Source organism: Chelonia mydas, chromosome 3, assembly GCF_015237465.2.
Source record: "Chelonia mydas isolate rCheMyd1 chromosome 3, rCheMyd1.pri.v2, whole genome shotgun sequence".
NCBI classification, from domain to species: Eukaryota; Metazoa; Chordata; order Testudines; family Cheloniidae; genus Chelonia; species Chelonia mydas.
Window position 1 is genome coordinate 3,735,194 of NC_057851.1, and position 26,526 is coordinate 3,761,719.

General features: G+C 51.8%; 1 protein-coding gene across 5 annotated transcripts in view; it reads right to left on the reverse strand.

The window, feature by feature from the left end:
* OTOF (otoferlin) overlaps positions 1 to 26,526 on the reverse strand; it is a 197,530-nt gene that overhangs the window by 87,328 nt on the left and 83,676 nt on the right. For all 5 annotated transcript variants that reach the window (XM_037893746.2, XM_043542016.1, XM_037893743.2 and 2 more), the window contains exons 4-5: positions 13,744 to 13,843; positions 4,860 to 5,071 (exon numbers count right to left, since the gene is read on the reverse strand). In XM_037893746.2, coding sequence (XP_037749674.1) covers positions 4,860 to 5,071; positions 13,744 to 13,843 — 312 coding nt within the window. The remainder of the gene's footprint in view (positions 1 to 4,859; positions 5,072 to 13,743; positions 13,844 to 26,526) is intronic.

Below are 26,526 nucleotides of genomic sequence, written 5' to 3' on the forward strand. Positions count from 1 at the left end.
TGATTTAGAAGCTCTCCTCTGAACAGCCGATCTATTGTAAGCTACATGGCTCTGCGCGTACCTATGCAGGAAGGATGGAAATGGGTGTTGATTGTTCCAGGATTTGAACCTGCTTTTGTAGAGATTATAAATCAAAAATCCAGGCTACTAAACCCCCAGCTACTGTTACACTTGACAAATAGCGGTGCTAGCTCCCTTTGAAATCCGTTAGCATCTTCCCTGTACAAAAAATGTACTGTGTATTGAGCTGGGAAACTGATCTATGGTTTCAATTAGGCTGGAAATCCACAGGACACAGCCCAATTCACCGAGTAAATTAGCTGCTTGCCAGAGCATTTCGGAGCCTCTGGGAGCACCCTCCCGCAGCATTCTGCTAGGAGGAAAGGACAATTTCCTCCTTAAGTGGTCACGTAGGAGACAAATCTCGAGAGAAAAACCAGGCAGCCTAAGTACAGAGAGTGTGGGTGGGTCTGTGAGCTACGTGGCAGAAGCCCGACTGGCCCTTTGCGGCAAAAAAGATTTTCAAATGCCTGTGCAAAAAAGGACACGGCTCTAAATCCTACAAACCGGATCTATTTCTAAGGCACGTGATTGGCCACTGCAAAGCTAGCCTATCGTCTGTCTCGCCTGGGACGGGTACTGTGTCGCTCTGGCTATACCCTGCACGGTGCCACATTCAGTGAAGGCCCTTTAGGAACCATCATATGATAGAGCAGGGAATAGGCCCCCTCCCGCCCTCATGGGAGGAGAGGCGAGACAGCAGATCCTAGCTTGGACGTCTGAGAGCTGTTTCCCTCCAGTCCTGAACAGGGCTGGGTCCACACTGGGTGACCCCATTTTTTGACAGTTTCCCTGGAGCTGCCATGGGGTGAGGTAGGAGTACCGCAGTGGTGACCGAAGCCCCCATCCTCCAAGCTATTTTCAATCTATTCAGGTCCGGTCAGCTCTCCGGTCCACCTTAACATGGGAGTCACTGATCAGCACCTCCCTAAATAGACAGCTCAAACAAACGCCCTGGGCCTGCTCCTGCTCTGATGTGCCAGCGTAAACCTGAAGGCCGAGGTGTTCACCCAGCCCAAGTGGGGTCAGAATCAGGCCCTAGCCCCTCTGGCTGCGAAGAGCCCTCTGGCTGAGCGGAACTTGCCTTCGGCTGGTGTGTGACATGGGTGCAATCCGCGCCCAGGCGTTATTCCAGAGAGCCTGGACCCGGCGCTTGGCTGCATCTGGCTCCAGCTGGGGACTGGGACTCTGGGGTCTTTTCCTCCCTGGCTGGATGGAGCAGATCCTGGTCTCAGCCACGCTGCTGGACATTCAGCACGACTCAGTGGAAGTCGGTGGAGCCGCTCCAGGTTTCTGGTGGTGTGAATGAGAACAGGAGCCCTCCCCGTACATGGATGCAGCATCAGCTTCCTCTGCCTTGAGAATTCACTCTCCATGGCCCATTCGGCCCCAGCCTCTGCTGAGACTGACAGCCTGAGGGTTCCCTTTAGTGCCCGTTGTGTGCGGGTGGGTTCAGGTCATGAGAATGAGGAGCTCTGTGTTCTCTTTTATCCCCATAAAGTGGCCGTAAAGGGTGCAGACCCCTAGTTTCTCTTTCTAGCTCGCCTTGCATTTTTATTCTCCATCAGCGATTTCCACAGCTGGTTTCCAAAGCCAGGCAGGCCGTTTCTTTCTCCATATCAGCCTTGCTCACTCCGCTAAGTCACTGGGAAATCAGCTCCCATCCTTCCTGCTTCTGGCATCACCGCCAGCCCAGCTGGGTTCATTGCCAAGAGCTGGGCATGGTTCTGCAGGGCTCCCTTTGGGGATGGCTTGGCTCCGCCCCCCCCCCCCCCCCCCCCCCCCCCCCCCCCCCCCCCCCCCCCCCCCCCGAGCCAGGTGAAATGTTTGGATCAAAACTCGGGTACCTTGAGACATTTTGTCAATTTGTGTTTATGTCGCTGAGCTGTTTCAGCTGGAAAAACCCTAAAAAAGTCCCCAAAAACCAGAAACTTGTCAATTCTTCCATTCAAAATGACTTTTGGCTTTGGCATTTCATTTCATTTTTCATTTTAAAAAAATGGCAGATGTGAAGAAATGCTCCTAGTCCCAATGCTACCTTTCGTTCAACCCAAAGTGATTATTTTTTATTTTTCAATTTGTTGAAAATTTCGAAACATTTCCCTTTCTGTTCCACTTGAAACAATTCTCCCTCCACCACTCCATTGTTCGGAAATGCCAACAAACTGAAAAATCTGTTATTCACCCAGCACTAGGTCTTTCTGCCAGCTTCCAACGCAGGGTTACCTAGCTGGGATTATTTCTGTCTCTTCTCTTTAACCTTCCCTTGTGAGCACCCCCTACCTGTTCATGCATGCGTGAACCCAGGCAGTGCTCCCCACCTCCCGTCCCTCCGCACACATGCAAACTTGGGTGTCCATGCCTGTGCCCCACCACGAGCCCCACATTCGACTGTCATTTCATCTTCACGCCCATGTGCATAGGCCTGGCTCCCATCCAAAGTGGCTGGGACATCTAGTCACCGGGGTGAACAGTGCTGAGTGCTTTGTAATGGTCTGTATGAGCCGCTGTCCCAGGGGTGTGGAGTCGGCAGGAGTCAAATTAGAGCAAAACAAAACAGCAAACGAACTCTTCATGGGGATTTGATTGGGTACAGAGCAAAATCCGTTCCAAAGCAGACTGCACTTCTGCCTACACATCTCCTCCTTCCTGGCTGGCCAGCTAAGCGATAAGCTGTTCCGAGCACAGGCCATGCATCAGGAGGAAGAACTTCTGACACTGACGCAGAACGGTTCAGGGAGACTAAGGAGCAAGGAGCAAATCCACGGCTCTATAAGCGTAACATGCTCATAAAGCGTGTTGGGTCCCTCGCTGGTGATACGGCCTCGTAGTGGATAGCGGCTGACTGCTGATGTGCATTAGAGGAGTTACTCCTTTAGCTCTGTGGTAGAGGCCCGTGCTGTAGTATAGCAGGTTCTGAGTTCAAATCCTGTTGAGGATCCATGAGAGGGGACAGGCCAGGAAAACTGCATGGTTACCACTGTGTCACATACAACTGCTACTTGGAACATCACAGTATCTACCAGGGATAGAATTTGGATCCTTCTGTTCCAAAAGCCCAGGTCATCGGGGGGAGGTTTTCTCATCAGAAAACCAAGGCTCCATCTGCTCAGGGTGCACGATAAAAGTTCAAAGGTGCAAGAGCTTGCCCTACACCCTGGACCAAAATATCCCAATTTGATCTGTCTAGCTAGGTGCTTACACCATGTCCATCAGCTCGCTGTGATAGATGAGCATCTGTTTGGCTGTGCACTTGTCAGCTGAGCTGCCACTCCCAACCCAGACACAGCTGCTGTCAGTGGTGCTGTAACCCAGCTGCCAGATCCCGCCCAGAGGTAGCTGCACATCCACCGCACTGTAACCCAGCTTGCACTCCAGAGGTGGCTGCATGTCAGTGGCACTGTAACCCAGCTGCCAGATCCCACCCCACAGGTGGCTGCATGTCAGTGATGCTGTAACCCAGCTGCCAGATCCTACCTCAGAGGTGGCTGCATGTCAGTGGCATTATAACCCAGCTGCCAGATCCCACCCCAGAGGTGGCTGCATATCAGTGGTGCCGTACTCTGTGAAATGCTGTGGGATCCTTTGAGATTCAAGGTGCTATAAAAATGCCAAGTATTACAATCCCATCCAATATGAGGAGGCCTAACCAACAGCCAGCCACCTAATCCTCCCCACATCTGTATTTAATTATATTTGCATTTCCCACTCCTCCCGGGCACATTACAAACCTCAGTAACTGGTTTGCTTTAACACTCAGCTCCACCCCAGGGCCCAGGAACTGGGCTGACTGGTCTCTAGGAAATCACCAGCAACTTGGGCCCAGCAATGACCGACATTTCCAATTCATGCCTAACCAATTCTCAGTGAACGGTCGGAGCTGCTCTCCTAATGGCCACTGAACTCCTCCTGTGCGCATGTGTCTGCACGGGACAGCCCTCACCCCCCCTCCCCCATGACATTTACACCAGCGCTGCGGTCCTCACCTGGAAACCCAGAGAGCAGGCAGTGTAAACATCACACCCTCGAGCAAGCTGCTGATCGCTGCTTCTGCTCCCGGCCTGAAACCGCACCCAGCCCCGGGGTTATATCCCTGGGTTGCCGTAACACCTCTGCATTTGCCAGCAGTTACCACCTGGTGGCAGCTAATATCACCACAAGTTTCCCTTCTACTTAGCCCTGCGGTTACGGTGTGTTAGAAGTGCAGTATCTGTTGACAAATGTTGCGTTCCCCCGCCCCCCGGAATTAGCCTGTAACCCATGTCTCTTGCAGGAGCCATCTCTCAATGGGCAAAATCTGGCACTGAAGCAGACTGGACAATGTGTCTTATTCCAAGGGGCGGGGCCTTAGTCTCAGGGGCGGTGCTTGGCTTCCGAAAGCGCGGCACGGCCACCAGGGAGGCAGAGTGAGTCTGTCCGGCTAATTTTCTCCTGTGTTTTACAGCCTTTTTTTTTTTTTTTGGCCTGAGTTTCGAGGCAGAGGAGAAGCAGCCGCAGCCATGTCCCGCCCCGCGCCCACCTGCGCATCGACCTGTTTAAAATGAACAGGGTGGAGACGCAGCTGGAAATGCAAATCCAGCAACAATGCGGAGGTGAGATGCAACTGTGCGAGCTCGTACACCTATCTCCCTTCGCTGCAGCGTGATGTGAAGACGGTGGCGCTATGAACAAGGACAAACAGGGCCCCCCTCCATAGCCATATTGAGGAGGGCTCATTGCCACTGCACGCTCATGCCAAGAATTCTGCCCGCACCGGGCAGTGCCTGGGAATCGAGTTGGTGTCACGGGTGGAATGTTACCTCCTGAAGTTCCTCTCTGCCGGTTTCAGGCTGGGGTTGGATTTGCCAGGAGACACGGCCGAGCCCTGCCGGTGCCCGGGGAGCAGGCTTTCTGTCTCCAACGGGCCTTCGCCCTCCGACCGGTAGTTAGGACTCTCCAGAAATTCCCCGTCATTCCAGGCGCCCACGGTGCCATCCATGGCCTGGTACCTGATCTCTATGGAGACGCTGGTCTGGAACACAAACCAAACACACTCTCAGCGAGTGAGGCCAGCGTGCAGGGAAGATTTATTCCTAAATACTGAGGCCAGAAGAGACCATTAGATCATCTCACTTGACCTCCCGTGTAACGTGACGCCTGCCTTGAGGCCTCCACTGGGCATTTGGCTAAATCGGCGATACGCAGACGGAGGTGTGCTAGCCGCAAGTGGCTCTTTTAATGTGTCTCCGGCAGCTCTTTGCAGCACAAGGTATTAAAACACGGTGTGATTGAATTATTAAGCGATCTAAGCTATTAACCAATCAGGATGCTTTCATTAGGTTATTAACCAATTGAGTTAACTTGCACTAGGTTATTAATATATGGACGGTGGGTGAACCCCACCTTTTGGGAGGCTAGCCCCCGGCCCCGCCCCTTCTGTCCGAGGCCGTGCCCCCCACCTGCCAGCGCCCCATACCTGCCCCACAGCCGCCCAAACCACTCCAGCTGCCCAGCTGGCCTGACCCCCGAGCTGCCTGACCCCCGGGCCAGCTCAAGCTGCCCCAGGCCACCGGCTGGCCTGCGCACCAACCCGAGCCGTCCCTCGCTGCCCCAGCCCCGAGCTGCAGGCTGCTGGCTGGAGCTGAGCCCCTGCTAGCTTCAGGGGAGAGGGGGAGTGAGGGCGGGGCCTCGGGGTGGAGCGTGGGGGGGACCACAGCCTGGGTTAGGGGAGGCTTAGCCTCCCTTGGCCTTGGATACCTGCCGCTCATGTTATAAACTAAATATCTCCCCAGTCATACTATTTAAATATGACGATGCGGTACTGTGCTATAGTAAATGAAGCCATGAATTCACACACCGGGGGCTCATTTGGGTTATGCTGATCTCTAATTTGGCTCCTGAAACACGGAGGGCTAAAGCTTCTTCCAGACTGGCAGCCAGTCTGGATTCAAAAAATTGGCGAATCCACCATTTCCCTTGGCCGTTTGTTCTGATGGTTAATCACCCACACTGGTAAAAATTGGTGCCTTATTTTTCATTTGAATTTGCCTGGCTTCAGCATCCAGCCATTGGTTCTTGTTCTGCCTCACTCTGCTAGATTAAAGAGTCCTTTAGTACCTGGTATTTCTCCCCTCGAAGGTGCGTTTACACTGTAATCAAGTCACCTCTCAATCTTATTTGGAAAAGCTGAACAGATTGAGCTCCTTAAGTCTCTCACCATAAGTCATTTTCTCCAGCCGTTCAGTTATTTCTGTGGCTCTTTTCTGTACCCTTTCCAGTTTTTCAATGGCCAGTTTAAAATGTGGACACCAAAACGTGATGTGTTATTCCAGTAGTGGTCTCACCAATGCCATAGACCGAGGTCAAAATCACCTCCCTGAGTACTCCCAGGTTTAGAATCATAGAATCAGAGAATCTCAGGGTTGGAAGGGACCTCAGGAGGTCATCTAGTCCCACCCCCTGCTCAAAGCAGGACCAAAAGTAATGTGAAGGAGGATGTGCCTTTTGAAGTTCTTGGAGGATGCCATAGGGGGAGAGGCTCCCTGTCACAGGGGGAGAGGCTCGAAGGATCACATTGGCCTTTCTTTGTCACTGCATTTTTGTCATTTTGTCACACTTTGTCACTGCAAGTGTGCCCTTGTTGCCAAGAAGGCTAACAGCATTTTGACCTGTATAAGTAGGGGCATTGCCAGCAGATTGGGGGACGTGATCATTCCCCTTTATTCGACACTGGTGAGGCCTCATCTGGAGTACTGTGTCCAGTTTTGGGCCCCACACGACAAGAAGGAAGTGGAAAAATTGGAGAGAGTCCAGCGGAGGGCAACAAAAATGATTAGGGGTCTGGAACACATGATTTATGAGGAGAGGCTGAGGGAACTGGGATTGTTTAGTCTGCAGAAGAGAAGAATGAGGGGGGATTTGATAGCTGCTTTCAACTACCTGAAAGGGGGTTCCAAAGAGGATGGCTCTAGACTGTTCTCAGTGGTAGCGGATGACAGAACAAGGAGTAATGGTCACAAGTTGCAGTGTGGGAGGTTTAGGTTGGATATTAGGAAAAACATTTTCACTAGGAGGGTTGTGAAGCACTGGAATGGGTTCCCTAGGGAGGGGGTGGAATCGCCTTCCTTAGAGATTTTTAAGGCCTGGCTTGACAAAGCCCTGGCTGGGATGATTTAATTGGGGATTGGTCCTGCTTTGAGCAGGGGGTTGGACTAGATGACCTCCTGGGGTCCCTTCCAACCCTGATCTTCTATGCTTCTATGCATCACACCCCTGATTTCTGTTTGAGCTGCAGCATAGTCAGTCATGATTTAGAGACTGCAAGTGACCAAGTGATGCAGAAGTCACCAGAATGCAAAGATGAGGACTTTGCTTCTCACCAACAGACCTCAGAGCATTTCACAAACACTCACTTAATTCCCATTGCTACAGTGAAAAGATTTTGGCCAAAAATGATAGTTTTGTAGGAAAACAGATTTTGTTATCTAAATGGAACTTTCTGTGGGAAATACCCATTTATGATCAGACCATAGGGGTTTTGTCATAAAAACGAAAACTTGAAAAATGTAGCCAAAAAGCCGAAAGAAATGTTTTGTCTATATTTTTCAGGGATCTACTAACAGCTCCTCAGGGAGACAGCTGAGTGTCGTTCTTAGAGCTAGTCCAAAACCGCTAATTATGTTCTGAAGGAAATTTAGAAAATTTTCCAGTTAAAAAAAATCCCTGCCCCTTTTTTTGGTTTGTTTTTCTATGAAAAAAATTTGAACTAAAACCTGGGAACAAATTAGTTTTCCAAAAATGCTTTCAGATAAAAAAATAAAAATTGGTTCTAGTAAAACGTTCCCGTTTTTGTAACCCCCCCCAAAAAGAACCCTCACAATTTTTTACTGATTTGTTTTCTCAGTGAAGAGCTGGAAAAATTTGACCACCATGAACAGTTCATGTTGCTCGAAAAGCCATTTAAAAAAAGTCATTCACCACTGATCATTATCCCATTTTATAGATGGGGAAAGTGAGGCACAAAGATGGGATGTGACTTGCCCAAGGTCACCCAGAGAGTCAGTGGCAGAGAACAGGTCTCCTGGCTCCCAGCCCGCTGCTCTGACTATGCTACTGTAACAGCTCTGCATCCGATTCCCTCTGGTCCCCATATGGGAACGGTCTAAAATTGCAGGTGACACATTTCTATGACTGACGAAGGAAACAGCATCTTTCAAAGCCTGGAGAAAGCCTCTTTCTAGCTCTGGTGATTACGTGGTCAGGTCTGAGAGGAGCTACTCAGTCTGGAGTTGTTCACAGGGCTTGCATCCTCGCTGCCTTATCCCCTGCAGAGCGCCATGGGATGTGTGCTTAGAGCAGTAGCTCTCAGTCAGGGGCATGTGCACCTTGGTGCTACGCAGAGGTCTTCCAGGGGGTACTTCAACTCATCTAGATCAGTGTTTCTCACCCCAGGGGGGTCGTGGGATGGGTTTAGGGAGGCTGCAAGTGCAGGGCTGGCATTAGTGGGTAGCAAGCAGGGCAGTTGCCTGCGGCCCCACGCAGGGCCGGCTCCAGGCACCAGCGAAGGAAGCAGGTGCCTGGGGTGGCCAATAGAAAGGGGTGGCACTCCGTCCGTCACCGGGGCGGCACGTCTGGGTCTTCAGGGGCAATTCGGCGGCGGGCCCTGCAGTCCCTCTCTTCCTCTTCAGCGGCACTTCGGCGGCAGCTCAACCAGCCTTGGTTTTTTGGTTTTTTTCCTTCACCGCTTGGGGCAGCCAAAAAGCTGGAGCTGGCCCTGGCCCCACGCCACAGGGAATCCTGCAATGCTAAGTTACATGCCTCAGCCCGAGGCACCAGGACTCGGGCTTCACACGTCTGAAAGGGGCATAGTAGTCTGGAAAGGTTGAGAACCACTGGTTTAGAGAACCCACCCTCTCCCCCTATGTAACACAGTCACTGGAGCTGCAGCAGAGGGGGGTTAGAAGGAATTTACATGGCTAAATTGTCCTTTCTGTCCTAAGAAGTTGCCATGGATACTGCATGGGAAAAGGCAAGTCTAAAATTCTGCTTAGATCATATACCCCCACCAACGCAACCACTCCTGCGCAGCCCAGATTAACAGGACCGTCGGAGGGCGTCAGCAATTAAGGGACAATATATTCCAGGGATGTTACAGTTGTCCCAAAGCAAGCGGTCTGAACCCAGGAATATGAACATTAGATATATATCAAATGTGTTTCTCTCCCTCACACGCCAACACACAGGATGCGACTCCAAGGACTTACTGAGGGACCCATGGGGGATCTAGATGCTTTTCACTCTATCATTCTGTCTGCCGAACATTTATGCCAAATTCCCAGGAAAAGATAGTTTGGTATTGGCAATGGGGCTTTATATGTTTTTCTAAGAACGGCACAAACGCTGGCTCATTAATCCCCACAACGTCCCTGGGAGGCAGGGAAGTATTATTTTGCAGATGGGGAAACTGAGGCCTCAAGACCAGATGTGACTTGCCCTGGTCAAACAGTCAGTCTGTAGCGAAGCCAGAGTTAGGTCACTTCTCCTCTTGGTCTCCAGTCCTGCACTGAGTCCTCTAGTTACAGATTCATAGAGTTTACAGCCAGAAGGGACCAGCAGGTCCTCACAAGTCACAGAGTTTCACCCAGGTACCCTGTCCTGAGCCCAATGACTTGTGTGTGGCTAACACTTCTTCCACAGAGGCCTCCAGTCTGGATCTGAAGACATCCCCCACTTCCCTTGGTAGTTTGTTCCAATAGCTAATAACCCTCCCCATTGAAAATGTGTGGAATTTCTCTGGCTTTAGCTTCCAGCCGTTGGTTTTTTGTTCGTCTTTCTGCACCAGACTGAAGCATCCTTTAGTACCTAGTATTTCTTCTCCAGGAAGCTCCTTATATACAGGCCTGGCAGAATTCAATTTTTTTTTTAACAATTTCCACGGATAATATAGATGTTTATTTTTAAGCATTAAAATAGTTTTTAGTGATTTAAATTTTCACAGCTGTGCAGAATCGTGGGTTTTAAAGCATTTTTTCTCTATTTTTATCAATTTAAGTTTTCACAGTTGCAGGAAATTGGGGGCGGGGGCAGGCGATGTGGGAGATCAGACAAGAATCACTTAATGACAGGAGACACTGCGATTCAAAAAGTGAAAACTTTACAACCTTTAAAACATAAACGGGTAAACATCACAAGTCAAAACATACGAAGTAAATATCCTCAGATCAAACTAAGAAGTCCTCAAGCAGCATTTTCTTATGTTGCCTACCTGTCAATGTCAAGTATCCTGGGTGGAAGTCTTTTCCCCTGGGTGGGTGCGGGTACGGTGAAAGTGACGTTTATCGAGATTTACTAATAAAAATCGAATGCTTCCCAATCTATTTACACCCCATGCTCAAGTCACCTCTCCATCTCCTTTTTGGTAAATTAAATAGATTGAGTTCTTTAAGTCTCTCACTGCAAGGTGTCTTCTCCAGCCCTCGACTCATTCCTTTGGCTCCTTCTTGTACCCTCTCCCATTTTTCAACTGCCAGTTTAAGGACTGGACACCCGAGCGGGATGCAGGATTCCAGCATCGCTCTCACCCTTGCCGCACACAGAGGTGAAATCAGCTTCCTAGTCTTCTAGTCCTCACGTTTGCGAGCAGCTGGCACACAGGAAGCACTTTCCCCCTATGGTTTTTAAATTTATCAGGAAATTATGGACCCCTGTTTTTCAAAATGCCAGCCTTTTTGCATAGAAATAATTCAGAAGATGATGGGCGGTGTGTATAAGAGGCCTGGGGAGGCTAAGCCTCCCCCCAAAAGGCTGGCCATGCAGGAGGGCAAATGCCGCGGATGTAGCATGGGTCACCTCCCTTTGGAGGCGCGTCGGCCTGCCGCCTTTGGAGTGCCGGAAGCGAAGCTCCCTAGAAGTGGGGCGCCACTGATGCCCAGACCATGACCCTGTCCACACTCTGGCCTGAGGCTCTGCCCCCTCTCTGCCTTCTCCCCCAAGGCCCCGCCCTTGCCCCGCCTCTTCCCCATAAGCCCCCCCCTCCCACGACACAGGGGAGTGGGCGGGCGGCCAGGCCTTGGGGGAAGAGGCGGAGAGGAGCGAGTGGCAGAGGGGTGAGGTGGGCCTCAGAGGAAAAGGTGGAGAGGAGTGGGAGGAGTCTAGGGGGGAAGAGGCAGAGTCGGGGCGGGGCCATAGTCCAGGCACCAGTGGCCCCCCCACTTCTAGGGAGCTGTGTGTAAGCCTCCCCAAATGGAAGACTCACTTGCCACCTATGCAGAAGCCGCTTAACTTCAAAGCGTCTCATGCAGCCCAGCAGGGAACAGCTGTTGGTTGATTCAGTTTGACAAATATATTTTACTAATGCCGGGTTAAAAACACAAGGGCTGACCCGAAGGCAGTCGGAGTTTCCCTCACTGACTTCAGTGGGCTTTGGATCAGGCCCTACGTCATTAAAACATAGTTTTCATACCTACATGGTATGGAACAGCGGGAAATTTCATCATTGCCAAGGGCACACAGTCGACTGTAGAGCTGGGACGGAGTAGGGTCTCCAAGTCCTTGTTCCTAGGCTTCTAGTCTGCCAGCAATGGTGCGCTCTGCTCTGCTCTGCTCGTTTCTGGGGAGCATGATGTGCCAATGTGCATTTGACAGGCCACGTTAGCTCCCTGCAGACCTATTCTGCCATTCCCTGGAGCAGCGTAGAGCTCAGGGCTCTGATAAAGCCATGGGACCAGTTTTTATGCATCATCTGAAAGTACCCCAGAAATGGGGTATGTCTGCACTTCGAGCTGGGGTGTAATTCCACTCAGTTTTCAGCTTGCTAGCATGATCAGCACTAGCACAGGTAAAATGAAAAGGAGGACTTGTGGCACCTTAGAGACGAACAAATTTATCTGAGCATAAGCTTTCATGGGCTACAGCCCACTTCATCGGATGCATTCAGTGGAAAATACAGTGGGGAGATTTATATACACAGAGAACATGAAACAATGGGTGTTACCATACACACTGGAACAAGAGTGATCACTTAAGGTGAGCTATTACCAGCAGGAGAGCGGGGGCCAGGGGCGGAAACCTTTTGTAGTGATAATCAAGATGGGCCATTTCCAGCAGTTGACAAGAACGTCTGAGGAACGGTGGGGGGTGGGGGGGGGAAATAAACATGGGGAAATAGTTTTATTTTGTGTAATGAGTCACTGAGCCACTCCCAGTCTTTATTCAAGCCTAAGTTAATTGTATCCAGTTTGCAAATTAATTCCAATTCAGCAGTCTCTCGTTGGAGTCTGTTTTTGAAGTTTTTTTGTTGAAGAATTGCCACTTTTAGGTCTGTAATCGAGTGACCAAAGAGATTGAAGTGTTCTCCAACTGGTTTCTGAATGTTATGATTCCTGATGTCAGATTTGTGTCCATTTATTCTTTTACGCAGAGACTGTCCGGTTTGGCCAATGTACATGGCAGAGGGGCATTGCTGGCACATGATGGCATATATCACACTGGTAGATGCGCAGGTGAACGAGCCTCTGATAGTGTGGCTGATGTTATTAGGCCCTGTGATGGTGTCCCCTGAATAGATATGTGGACACAGTTGGCAACGGGCTTTGTTGCAAGGATAGGTTCCTGGGTTAGTGGTTCTGTGGTCTGGTGTGTGGTTGCTGGTGAGTATTTGCTTCAGGTTGGGGGGCTGTCTGTAAGCGAGCACTGGCCTGTCTTCAGGTCGTCCTTCAGGATAGGTTGTAGATCCTTGATGATGCGCTGGAGAGGTTTTAGTTGGGGGCTGAAGGTGATGGCTAGTGGCGTTCTGTTAGTTTCTTTGTTGGGCCTGTCCTGTAGTAGGTGACTTCTGGATACTCTTCTGGTTCTGTCAATCTGTTTCTTCACTTCAGCAGGTGGGTATTGTAGTTGTAAGAATGCTTGATAGAGATCTTGTAGGTGTTTGTCTCTGTCTGAGGGGTTGGAGCAAATTCGGCTGTATCGCAGAGCTTGGCTGTAGACAATGGACCGTGTGGTGTGGTCTGGGTGAAAGCTGGAGGCATGTAGGTAGGAATAGCGGTCAGTAGGTTTCCGGTATAGGGTGGTGCTTATGTGACCATCGCTTATTAGCACCGTAGTGTCCAGGAAGTGGATCTCTTGCGTGGACTGGTCCAGGCTGAGGTCGATGGTGGGATGGAAATTGTTGAAGTCATGGTGGAATTCCTCCAGGGCTTCTTTTCCATGGGTCCAGATGATGAAGGTGTCATCAATGTAGCGCAAGTAGAGTAGGGGCATTAGGGGATGAGAGCTGTATTTGCCACTGAATGCATCCGATGAAGTGAGCTGTAGCTTACGAAAGCTTATGCTCAAATAAATTGGTTAGTCTCTAAGGTGCCACAAGTCCTCCTTTTCTTTTTGCAAATACAGACTAACACGGCTGCTACCCTGAAACTAGCACAGGTGTGTCTCCTCAAGCTGGGAATTCCACTGCCAGCTCAAAGTGTAGACACACATCCATAGTTTCATACCTCTTGACCCTGGATGAGCCTTCATGAGAAATCAGTAAAATCTGACGGGGAAAGGCTGCCAAGATTGGGAGATTCCGGTGCATAGGTGGACACTAGAGGGCGACAGTCTCATGTGCACTCAGGCAGCTCTGTCATTCCCCCCAGCAGGGGGCAGCGGTGCCACACGCGCACGTTGCAGGAGGACACAAAGCGGCCACTGTTGTGTGTCACCTACCCGAATGGCGGAGTTATTGTCGTCTATTAAAGTGTCCGTCACCTCCAGCTGGCCTTCCTCCACCACCTTCTGCAGGACCATCCGGAACGTGCCGATGAGTCTAGGAAACAAACGGGAGAGGGGGTGAGGAGCCGCAGGCTGGGCGAATTCCTGGGCCCTAGAGAGAGGCGGTGAATCCCCGCCAGCCCAACGCAGCCATCGAAGGGAAGGGAACTCCCCTGCCCAGCTGCCGTTGGAGCTGGGGGAGGGCGTCTTTATAATCAGAGGCTTCATTTCCATTGCCACCTTGGTATATATTTGCCTAGCTCTGGGGGAGACTTTCAAAAGGTGCAGGATCCATGGAGAGTCCAGGATGCTCCCCGCAGCAGGTGCTGTCCCCAGCCTGGTGCCCATGGCTGGGATACCCCATTACAGACACGAGCAGAAGGCACAGGGTGCTGGAAACCTCCCTGAAATCACCCAGGAGGGCAGGAGCTTGGAGGCAGAACATAAACTGGCTAGCACAGGGTCCAACGAGTTAGGGAACTGCCAGGAACAATCAGCCCTGGATTGGTCACCGGGGCTGGGGAGGGGTGGGACCAGCTGGGGCCGTTTTCCATCTCTAATTCCTATAGGCCCGTAGGAAACGTACTGGCGTGGCGTATCTGAGCGCCATCTAGTGGCTGAGCCCACAGAACAGCTCCGACTCCTGCTAGCGAAGGGAGCTCAAGCCGTAGCGGAAGCCTGAGGACCACAGCTCTCAGCCCAGCTCCCAGGTGCACCATCTCGCTCATCCTTTCCTCCGCGGTTGGCAGCACAGGGGGTCGCTGCAGTGTGTGGATGGGCTTGTACAGTCAACGCGCCCCCTGGAGTCAGTGGCCACGGTGCCTGAGCCATAGGGTGACCAGATATCCCAATTTTATAGAGACAGTCCCGATTTTGGGGGCTTTTTCTTATATAAGCTCCTATTACCCCCCCCCCCCCCCCATCCCCGTCCCAATTTTTCATACTTGCTGTCTGGTCACCCTACTGACCAGCACTGCAGAATTACACCCCGGCGGCCAGATGCTGTGGCAAACTGGCCCCTCATCCTCCAGTGAGGCCCCTCGGCTCTGCAGTTTGCTAGCGTGGCAGCCTGGAACTCCGGCATCATTGGCAAGTAAATTAACCAGCGGCCATGTCTGTCAGATGACACGGGGAAATGAATACAACGCTCAGCGTCAATGCCCCTGGGCTGTCTCAGCAGGAGTGGCAGAAGGTCCCTAAAAGTGGTGGTGATGGGGCACTGGTGCCCAAACTGTGGCCCCGACCCCCTTTCTCCCTAAGCCCCCACCCCCACACTACCCCTTCCCCCTAGGCCCTGCTCCCATGCCACCTCTTCCCCCCAAGACCCTGCCCCTTGCTTGCTCCTCTCTATCCCCTCCCCCTGTCGCTTGCCCTCACATCCTGTAAAAAGTGGGAAGGCCTAGCGCTCCCACTTTTAGAAGTGGGCTGGCCATGGTGCCCTCACCCTCCCTGTTCCGGTACCCCTGTATCTCAGCATCGGTTCAGTTTATTTGATGCTGCTCCGTTTGAGGCTGCTGTTTCCGGCTTTGCATTTTTGGCGTGGCACCAAAGCGATCTGTGCACCTCACCAGGCCATACGAAACGAGCAATGCTGCAAACGGGACACCTATTAAACACCGAGCTGCTTATAACCCGGCAGAAGCCCTAGCACAAAGCATGTGCTACGCTCTCCCTTACCGTCGGATCTGCAGTGCTGATAAAGATCCTCCTGCTATCCCAGAGCTACAGACAATGTATCTGGAGGGCTTGTTGGAAATAATTTCACAGTGCTCAGCTCACTGGGGCCAGTGAGAACACTGCCATTAATTACAGTCTCTTCCTTCTTCCTTGTAAGCCTCAGGGCATTGTTCAGTCTCAGGGCAGTGATCTATCTAACCATTGCTTCACAGAGGAAGGAGAATCATAGAATCATAGAATACCCGGGTTGGAAGGGACCCCAGGAGGTCATCTAGTCCAACCCCCTGCCCAGAGCAGGACTAATCCCCAATTAAATCATCCCAGCCAGGGCTTTGTCAAGCCTGACCTTAAAAACTTCTGAGGAAGAAGATTCCACCACCTCCCTAGGTAACGCATTCCAGTGTTTCACCACCCTCCTAGTGAAAAAGTTTTTCCTAATATCCAACCTAAACCTTCCCCCTGCAACTTGAGACCATTACTCCTCGTTCTGTCATCTGCTACCACTGAGAACAGTCTAGATCCATCCTCTCTGGAACCCCCTTTCAGGTAGTTGAAAGCAGCTATCAAATCCCCCCTCATTCTTCTCTTCCGCAATCTAAACAATCCCAGTTCCCTCAGCCTCTCCTCATAAGTCATGTGTTCCAGTCTCCTAATCATTTTTGTTCCCCTCTGCTGGACGTTTTCCAATTTTTCCACATCCTTCTTGTAGTGTGGGGCCCAAAACTGAACACAGTACTCCAGATGAGGCCTCACCAGTGTCGAATAGAGGGGAACGATCACGTCCCTCGATCTGCTGCCAATGCCCCTACTTATACATCCCAAAATGCCATTGGCCTTCTTGGCAACAAGGGCACTCTGTTGACTCATATCCAGCTTCTCGTCCACTGTAACCCCTGTAACCCCTAGGTCCTTTTCTGCAGAACTGCTGCCTAGCCAGTCGGTCCCTAGTCTGTAGCGGTGCATGGGATTCTTCCGTCCTAAGTGCAGGACTCTGCACTTATCCTTGTTGAACCTCATCAGATTTCTTTTGGCCCAATCCTCTAACTTGTCTAGGGCCCTCTATACCCTATCCCTACCCTCCAGCGTATCTACCTCTCCTCCCAGTTTAGTGTCATCTGCAAACTTGCTGAGGGTGCAATCCACACCATCCTCCACATCATTTATGAAGATATTGAACAAAACCGGCCTGAGGACTGACCCTTGGGGCACTCCACTTGATACCGGCTGCCAACTAGACATGGAGCCATTGATCTCTACCCATTGAGCCCGACAATCTAGCCAGCTTTCTATCCACCTTATAGTCCATTCATCCAGCCCATACTTCTTTAACTTGCTGGCAAGAATACTGGGGGAGACCGTGTCAAAAGCTTTGCTAAAGTCAAGGAACAACACGTCCACTGCTTTCCCCTCATCCACAGAGCCAATTATCTCATCATAGAAGGCAATTAGATTAGTCAGGCATGACTTGCCCTTGGTGAATCCATGCTGACTGTTCCTGATCACTTTCCTCTCCTCTAAGTGCTTCAGAATTGATTCCTTGAGGATCTGCTCCATGATTTTTCCAGGGACTGAGGTGAGGCTGACTGGCCTGTAGTTCCCAGGATCCTCCTTCTTCCCTTTTGTAAAGATGGGCACGACATTAGCCTTTTTCCTGTAGTCTGGGACCTCCCCCAACTCACTGGGCTCACTGGGCTTCAGATTGGTCCCTGGCTGGCTAGCTAATGAATTTAACTGGTGCCCTGCATCATAGTATCTGAGCACCTGACAGTCTTCACTGTATGTATCCTCAGAGCACCCTTGTGAGGCACAGTGAGGCTGTTACCCCACTGTTTATATTGGAAACTGAGGCAGAGAGAGACTACGGTTATGTCGACACTGCAAAAAAAGAAGAATACCCTGCAGCAGTGAGTCGGGGTCTACAGACTCCGGTTCACGCTACAGCACTAAAACCAGCCGTGTAGGCTTTCCCATGTGGGCTGGAGCTCGAGCCCTGAGCTCCACCCTGCTTGCTGGGTTTCACAGCCCGAGCGGGCCCGTCGACACTGCTGGCTTAGCACCGTAGTGCAGGACCCTAGACCCGGGCTCTCCGACTCGCTGTCACGGGGTTTTTTCGCAGCGTAGGCAGACCCTGCATGTCTTGGCTAAGGTCGCTCAGGGAATGTGCAGCAAAGCAGGGAATGGAGCCTGAGTCACCCAACTCCCAAGCCAGCGGGCCCTTCGTCCTTCCTGTCACCAGCCCAGCTCTGCTCTGCAATGAGACACTGCTTCTGAACAACTCTTAGATCATCAGTCACTTGCCCCTCAGGCCATGTCTACACGACACCCCTCCAGGCAGCCGCCCCAGTAATTACATCGCTCCTGTGCGTCTCCGCTTTGCTCCTTGTATCGGCCGTATGTGTCCTCACCAGGAGCTCTTGCTGTATTGTCAGCGGGGGCCATTGTGGGGTGGCTCCTGGAGGCCAGTGTCTGCACTGACACGGTGTCAATCTAACTACCTCGCCCGTGACTCTACACTGCTCAGGGAGGTGGAGTTTTTAAGTCGGCGTAGTGGGGCAGTTACATCAGCAGGAGCCAGATTTAAGTGTAGACACGTGCAGAATTATAGGTGGACGTAAGCTGCCCTGTAGTGTCGAGTAAACCAGACCTCAGTGACTGCAGAACCAGGCTCATGTGGGACCTTCAGCCTACCTCTTCCAACCCCTTTGCTATTCCCTCTGCATTCACATCCCTGGAAACACCATAGTTTGCCTAAGGGTTTGGAGATTGGCTGCTCTTCGCACCAGTCGCTGTGGTCCTGTGTGAACACACTCACGTAGCCAGGTCGGAGCAGGAGAAGCCTTTATGCGTTATTGGCTAGTCTCACATTTTTTTAAAGTTTCGGTTATCCAATCAGGGAACAGAAATAATACCATGTGACCAATCACCGGGACACTAATTGAACTGTTCATGATCAACAAAGATGGTAGAGTTGATTTGACCAAACCACCTGGGAAAATGTGCTTGTTTGGCCAGCACCATCCAGCCATAGCAACGGGGAGATCCTCCCTGAGCCCTTGTCTGAGAACCTAAGAGATGCCCCAGACAATCCATCCCTCCAGCCTGGTGACATGCCTTGTAGCTGATGCTTTAGAAGAAGGCAAGCCCACCTGTCCAATGGAGCAACGCTGCCCGTTTGGTGGGAGACTCTTCCTCTATCGGAGAGGTCTATTAGTGTCACGTGCGAGGGACCCTTTGCCGCCTCACCCCCGAGATTCCATGTTGAGCGACCTCAGAGATGCCAGCGTTCAGCTGTTGTGTATTCATTTAAGATGCCATGTAGCCCATTAAACATGAATTGCGTGTGTATTTCTTTCCGCTGTGTATGTAATGAATAATGCATGGCCACCTCAAACAGGGACCTGGATCTTCTTTCAAGTATCATGAGAAAGACTGATGCAGAGCCTATATTTCCCCCAATGGTCAAAGAATTGGTAATACTCTTTGTAATCCTAGAGCCTTGCTAAAAGCTCGAAAAGGTTTCCTCAATGAAATGCATTTATTGGTTTAAAATTCCAGCATGTGACGGCCCTAAGGGAGTAAAAACACAATCTTGGAATAAATTCACACCCACCTAGGACTTCACGGATGTCACTGGGCTGCACTCCACAGACACTGGGACCTTCATGGCAGCAGGGAGGACAGAACTCAGATGTGCCTACCCCAGAAACCCAATCCCCTGCCACTCAAATGAAGAGAGTCTCCATTCGCTGTTAGCACTATAGTGCCTATGACACACATAGTTCTGATTCCTTCCTTTAGATGGCAGCGGTAGCACATAAACATTATGCCTGCGCGTTACAATAATGCAGCACATTTCATCTGAGGAATGTAAAGCTCTTTAACAAGCATCAGTTTCACGAATCTTGGGTAAGTAATATTAACCCCACTGACAAGTGGGGAAACTGAGGCACAGAGTAAGGTCAAGTCACTTGCCTGGTGTGACACATGGAGATAGTAACAAAGCTGGGAAGAGAAGCCAGGAGTCCTGACTCTTGTCCCTCTGGTGCATGGGGTCAGGTGAACAGTGCAGGGAATCAGATACCTCTGCTGATGGCCTGTAGCGACGTTAACCATCCCGCCAGGCACAGGTACGTGCCCTGCGCTTCAGCAGCCCACAGAACACGCCAGACCAAAACCCTGGAACGCAGCAGCACAAACTCCGCACAGAGCCAACAAGCTGGCCTGGATCTGAACTCGGAAACACAGGCCCATGGGATCCTCCCCACCACCGGAATACACTGATGGGGCGGGAGGAGAAGCAGAGAGAATCTGAACTTATCTGGCCTGCTGCATGAATCTAAAATACTTGAAGACCTGGAGCTAGGGGCCCAGATTTTTCAAGGCATTCAGGTGCCAAACTCCCATTGAAACAAACGGTTTTAGGTACCTAAACACCTTTAAAATGCTGGCCCTTACTTACTATACCAGAGGCTAGTAAAACCTTCAGGCCAGGTTCACCCCTGCTGTAATGCCACTGAGTTCTAGCTGTGGGAGGGCAAAGCAGAATTGGTATTTGCAGTGCTCGCAACTGAATATAACATAAGAACGACCAGGCTGTGTCAGACCAAAGGTCCAGCTAGCCCAGTATCCTGCCTTCCGACAGTGGCCAATGCCAGGTGCCCCAGAGGGAATGACCAGAACAGGGAATCATCAAGTGATCTGGTAACAAGTGATCAAGTGAACTGAGAACAACCTGTTAGTGGCAACGCATGACTCCACACAGAGCACCGCCGGCCGTGTCAAGCCTGGGAGCAGCATGTGTCAGGCCCTGGTCACTGGGTACTTTGGCAGGGCATGCCCCAGGGTCACGGTGCGGCAGCCCATCTCAGCTTCTGCGAAGCGCTCGAGAGAACGGTGCCCAGGCTGCCTGCTTAGCCTGCTCCTGCAGCTGCTGCCGGGCAGAGTCCGGACACTCAGACGCTCACCTGCGGCAGCGGGCAGGATGCCCAGCGCATAAGCCGAAAGTCGTAGGGGTGAATGGCTAGTTCAGTGAGACTGTGCTGCTGGCTGGCTGCTCCATCTGCTTCGCTAGCACGGATCCCTGTGTGTGAACTAACCCCAAAGGGACCCCAGCACAGGCTGGAGAGTCTGTCCTTCAGATCCAGCTGCAGGAGCAGCTCTTAGCCTCTGTGTCTTGGTTACTCCATATATGAAATGGGAATAATGGGAAGGGGGATGAGGTGGACGAGGCTTTCTTCCGGCAACTCGCAGAAGTTACTAGATCGCATGCCCTGGTTCTCATGGGAGACTTCAATCACCCTGATATCTGCTGGGAGAGCAATACAGCGGTGCACAGACAATCCAGGAAGTTTTTGGAAAATGTAGGGGACAATTTCCTGGTGCAAGTGGTGGAGGAACCAACTAGGGGCAGAGCTCTTCTTGACCTGCTGCTCACAAACCGGGAAGAATTAGTAGGGGAAGCAAAAGTGGATGGGAACCTGGGAGGCAGTGACCATGAGATGGTCAAGTTCAGGATCCTGACACAAGGAAGAAAGGAGAACAGCAGAATACGGACCCTGGACTTCAAAAAAGCAGACTTTGACTCCCTCAGGGAACTGATGGGCAAGATCCCCTGGGAGAATAACATGAGGGGGAAATGAGTCCAGGAGAGCTGGCTGTATTTTAAAGAATCCTTATTGAGGTTACAGGGGCAAACCATCCTGATGTGTAGAAAGAATAGTAAATATGGCAGGCGACCAGCTTGGCTTAACAGTGAAATCCTTGCTGATCTTAAATACAAAAAAGAAGCTTACAAGAAGTGGAAGATTGGACAAATGACCAGGGATGAGTATAAAAATATTGCTCGGGCATGCAGGAGTGAAATCAGGAAGGCCAAATCACACCTGGAGTTGCAGCTAGCAAGAGATGTTAAGAGTAACAAGAAGGGTTTCTTCAGGTATGTTAGCAACAAGAAGAAAGTCAAGGATAATATGGGCCCCTTACTGAATGAGGGAGGCAACCTAGTGACAGAGGATGTGGAAAAAGCTAATGTACTCAATGCTTTTTTTGCCTCTGTCTTCACGAACAAGGTCAGCTCCCAGACTGCTGCACTGGGCAGCACAGCATGGGGAGGAGGTGACCAGCCCTCTGTGGAGAAAGAAGTGGTTCGGGACTATTTAGAAAAGCTGGACAAGCACAAGTCTATGGGGCCGGACGCGCTGCATCCGAGAGTGCTAAAGGAGTTGGCGGATGTGATTGCAGAGCCATTGGCCATTATCTTTGAAAACTCATGGCGATTGGGGGAAGCCCCGGACGACTGAAAAAAGTCTAATGTAGTGGCCATCTTTAAAAAAGGGAAGAAGGAGGATCCTGGGAACTACAGGCCAGCCAGCCTCACCTCAGTCCCTGGAAAAATCATGGAGCAGGTCCTCAAGGAATCAATTCTGAAGCACTTACAGGAGAGGAAAGGGATCAGGAACAGTCAGCATGGAGTCACCAAGGGCAAGTCATGCCTGACTAATCTAATTACCTTCTATGATGAGATAACTGGCTCTGTGGATGAGGGGAAAGCAGTGGACGTATTGTTCCTTGACTTTAGCAAAGCTTTTGACACGGTCTCCCCCAGTATTCTTGCCAGCAAGTTAAAGAAGTATTGGCTGGATGAGTGGATGATAAGGTGGATAGAAAGCTGGCTAGATTGTCGGGCTCAACGGGTAGTGATCAATGGCTCCATGTCTAGTTGGCAGCCGGTATCAAGTGGAGTGCCCCAAGGGTTGGTCCTCAGGCCGGTTTTGTTCAATATCTTCATAAACGATCTGGAGGATGGTGTGGATTGCACCCTCAGCAAGTTTGCAGATGACACTAAACTGGGAGGAGAGGTAGATACGCTGGAGGGTAGGGATAGGATACAGAGGGCCCTAGACAAATTAGAGGATTGGGCCAAAAGAAATCTGATGAGGTTCAACAAGGACAAGTGCAGAGTCCTGCATTTAGGACGGAAGAATCCCATGCACCGCTACAGACTAGGGACCGACTGGCTAGGCAGCAGTTCTGCAGAAAAGGACCTAGGGGTTACAGTGGACTAGAAGCTGGATATGAGTCAACAGTGTACCCTTGTTGCCAAGAAGGCCAATGGCATTTTGGGATGTATAAGTAGGGGCATAGCCAGCAGATCGAGGGATGTGATCGTTCCCCTCTATTCGACATTGGTGAGGCCTCATCTGGAGTACTGTGTCCAGTTTTGGGCCCCACACTACAAGAAGGATGTGGAAAAATTGGAAAGAGTCCAGCGGAGGGCAACAAAATGATTAGGGGTCTGGAACACATGACTTATGAGGAGAGGCTGAGGGAACTGGGATTGTTTAGTCTGCAGAAGAGAAGAATGAGGGGGGATTTGATAGCTGCTTTCAACTACCTGAAAGGGGGTTCCAAAGAGGATGGCTCTAGACTGTTCTCAGTGGTAGCTGATGACAGAACAAGGAGTAATGGTCTCAAGTTACAGTGGGGGAGATTTAGGTTGGATATTAGGAAAAACTTTTTCACTAGGAGGGTGGTGAAACACTGGAATGCGTTACCTAGGGAGGTGGTGGAATCTCCTTCCTTAGAAGTTTTTAAGGTCAGGCTTGACAAAGCCCTGGCTGGGATGATTTAAGTGGGGATCGGTCCTGCTTTGAGCAGGGGGTTGGACTAGATGACCTCCTGAGGTCCCTTCCAACCCTGATATTCTATGATTCTATGATTATGATACTCGCCTCCTGGAGGGGCAGGTACTTGTGAGGGCACCTCTCTCGAGCCAGTTTCATCCCCACTATAATCCCATGCCCCCTCGAGGGAGTTACACCAGGAATAAATTTGGCCCACTAGTCTCTATCAGGCCAAATTTTCATGCCCCCCACCGCATGCCCACCAGTCCTGCTGCCAGCCCTGTCTGGGAAGACGCCAAATGCCTCATACATCCCTTTTCCCCGTTCAGAACGACTTCTGTCGGCACTTTCAGTATAATAATTAACTACTGCAGTAGAGCTATTATCATTGACCTATTGAGCGTGCCCTGCTACCCCACGTGTTCCTCAAGTCCACCACGAACATCATCTCCAGCCGCCCGGGAAAGCTCCTGGAGCAGAGTGGGCCCAAGGGATCCCGTTGGGGAACGTACGGCAACGGAGGAAGGCTCAATCCATTGAGCGCAGACACCACTGGTTGTTACAAGGGTGTATTTTGCCCAGGGTGCAGTTGTGCTCAACTGCACACCCCAGCTGCAGAATCGCAAGTGCCTCACCACTTGTCAGTGTAAGCAGGGTCTGCGCGAGCTCTCCGCTGACGTCTGGTGATGAGCTGGGGGAGAAGACTTCATGAGCTGACCTTGTTTGCATAGACCCACCCACTCTGCCTAGGCGCACAGCATGATGGGGCTGCTTTGCACCAATGATCGCTTTTGGCTGGTGTTGGATCACAAGTCACTTTGTTATTGGGGCAGGGATAATAAAGGGTTGTGTATCCTTGTAGTGTGAGCCAGGGGCAGCAGAAGTGTGCTTGGCCTACCCTGATTGAGGGACTCACCCTCAACTAAACTGCACTTGCTAGGCCAGGGACATGGGTGCCAAAGGCCAGTGGCGTTGAGAGAGGGTATTTGTACTTGGCTGTGTGGGCATCTATCTGACACCATTTGACCCTTTCTGTCTCCACTGTGTAATAACAGACCTCATTAAGATTCAATTGAGGGTCTTTGTTGTAAATCAGCAGAGCTGAAACCCCAGATAACCAGGTCTAACCATTAGAGCTACTTTGGGACAGTGCCTCTGATACACGAGACTACCCAGTCAGGGCCTTGGGGGGAAGAAGCAAAGCAGGGGGTGGGGCCTAGGGGTAAGAGGCCGAGCAGGGGCAGCACCTGGGGAAGAGGCAGAGCAGGGGGTGGGGCCAGGGGAAGAGGCGGAGCAAGGTCGGGGGTTGGGGAAGAGGTGGAGCAGGGGCAGGGCCTGGGGGAAGAGGCAGAGCAGGGAGTGGGGCCTGGGGAAGGGGCAGAGCAGGGGGTGGGGCCAGGGGAAGAGGTGGAGCAGGGTCGGGGGTTGGGGAAGAGGCGGAGCAGGGTCGGGGCTTGGGGAAGAGGCAGAGCAGGGGTTGGGGCCTGGGGAAGAGGCGGAGCAGGGGGTGGGGTCTGGGGAAGGGGCAGAGCAGGGGGTGGGGCCTGGGGGAAGAGGTGGAGCAGGGGGTGGGGTCTGGGGAAGGGGCAGAGCAGGGGGTGGGGCCTGGGGGAAGAGGTGGAGCAGGGACAGTGGCTGGGGGAAGAGGCAGAACAGGGATGGGGCCTGGGGGAAGAGGTGGAGCAGGGACAGCGGTTGGGGGAAGAGGCAGAACAGGGACGGGGCTTGGGGGAAGAAGGGGAGCAGGCGCGGAGTCTGGGGGAAGAGGCGAAACAGGGACGGGGCCTGGGGGAAGAGGCATAGAAGGGGGCAGGGCCTCAGAGGTCCGGTTACCAGCCATTAGAAAGGTAGCAACCCTACTCATCTCCAACACGCCACCTTCCATGAGCCAAATTGCACCCGTTGCTCTCGGCTGCAGGCGTGGCTAGGGCGGCTCATGGCCTTGTTACCTCCAGGCTGGAGCATTGCAGGGAAAGGGCCATGGCATGAGGAAGCTGCAGCTAATTCACCCCAGCCGCCTGTCTCCTCGCTGGGGCCAGCTAAAGAAGGGTGCTCGGGCTGGCTTGCGCCCACCGCTGGATCCACTGGAGGGGTCTGGTGTTGATCAGGGAAGGCTTTAGTGCACTAGATCCACTCTGTCTCGCAGGATAGGCCACGGCAGCTCCCACTGGCCAGCACCCACTTGACACAGGCTGGGAGATTCAGAGGGGGAGCCCATCCCCACGAGCATCTTCAATGGAGTTACTCCAGGGATGAATCTAGTCCATCGTCTTAGCTGCCTTAGATGCACAGGCACGCCCTGGTCCCCAAGGGTCCGCGTTAGCTTTGCTGCCTCCCCCTGGCACAGGTGCTTGGGGGAAGGACCGTCTGTGCAGACTGCTTTGGTGGGGCAGCTGCGTGACGACGAGTCGAAGGGCCAGCTGGTTTTGGGTGAGCTCAGGGGTAAGTGTGCACTGTTTTGGGGTGTGCAGGTTACTGGGTCAGGGGGATCTTTAATCTGAATGCCCCACCGGTGCCCAAGGAACGTGTTTCTGGCTCTTCCTGCGCTGGGGAGTCTAGTCTAGGCAGTTGTCTATCAGGTAACATCCAGCCTGACTCCCAGTGAAGTGGGGAACCAGGGTTCGCCTCGGCCAGGATTCCAGACTATTTTCGTCTCAAGCCTCTTTGAGAGCAAAAGGTGAATTCACCCGTGTTCCTGCTGGGATCATAGTAGGGGATGAGAGAGGCGGTGAGTGTATGAGCATTTCCACCACTGTCCTGTTCTGGAGGGAATCAGACCTGCTCAGCTCTCCACCACTAACAGCTAACAGAGATTTTCCTGTAGCTCAAGGGACAGGGGCCTGTGATTTCAGAGCAGGAGGGTCTGAGTTCTAGCCCTGCTTTCACTGGGAGCAAAACGGCAAGTGTGACGTCTGTGCTGGCCCGGCGAGCGTTACATGATACGTTTCCAGCCTGGGCTTCCAGCAGCGTTTGAGCTTCTGGTAGGACAGGCACAATGTTCCCAGAAGAACCAGGATGGTAAAGGCCGGATGCTCCATCCTGTCCCCAGGGCCAGGTTTGGTTTGCATGCTCTGATTGATTGTGTTAGCTTTAGCGAAGGTCTGAAGCCAGAACCCTGGTTCTGAACCTCTTGGAGAGTCAGAGCCAAACCCAGAAAGGGCAGTTTGCCAGTTCTGATTCAGCGGAAGTCTTGCAGGTACGGCTTTCGAGTTCATGTCAGTGTCAGCTCAGAACGCAAACCTAGTCCTGCTCCAGCCTTGAGCCCTCAACCCCAGACTTCATTCATCCTTGAACACCCAAAAGTGAACCTTGACTGATTCCTGAACCCCAAACCTCAGTCCCGATTCAGCTGTGAATCCCCCCAAACCAGCAGGGATTCCACCTTGGACCTCAGGCTCAGCCGCCTCCAAGCTCACGAGCTGAACACAGCCTTGTTAGC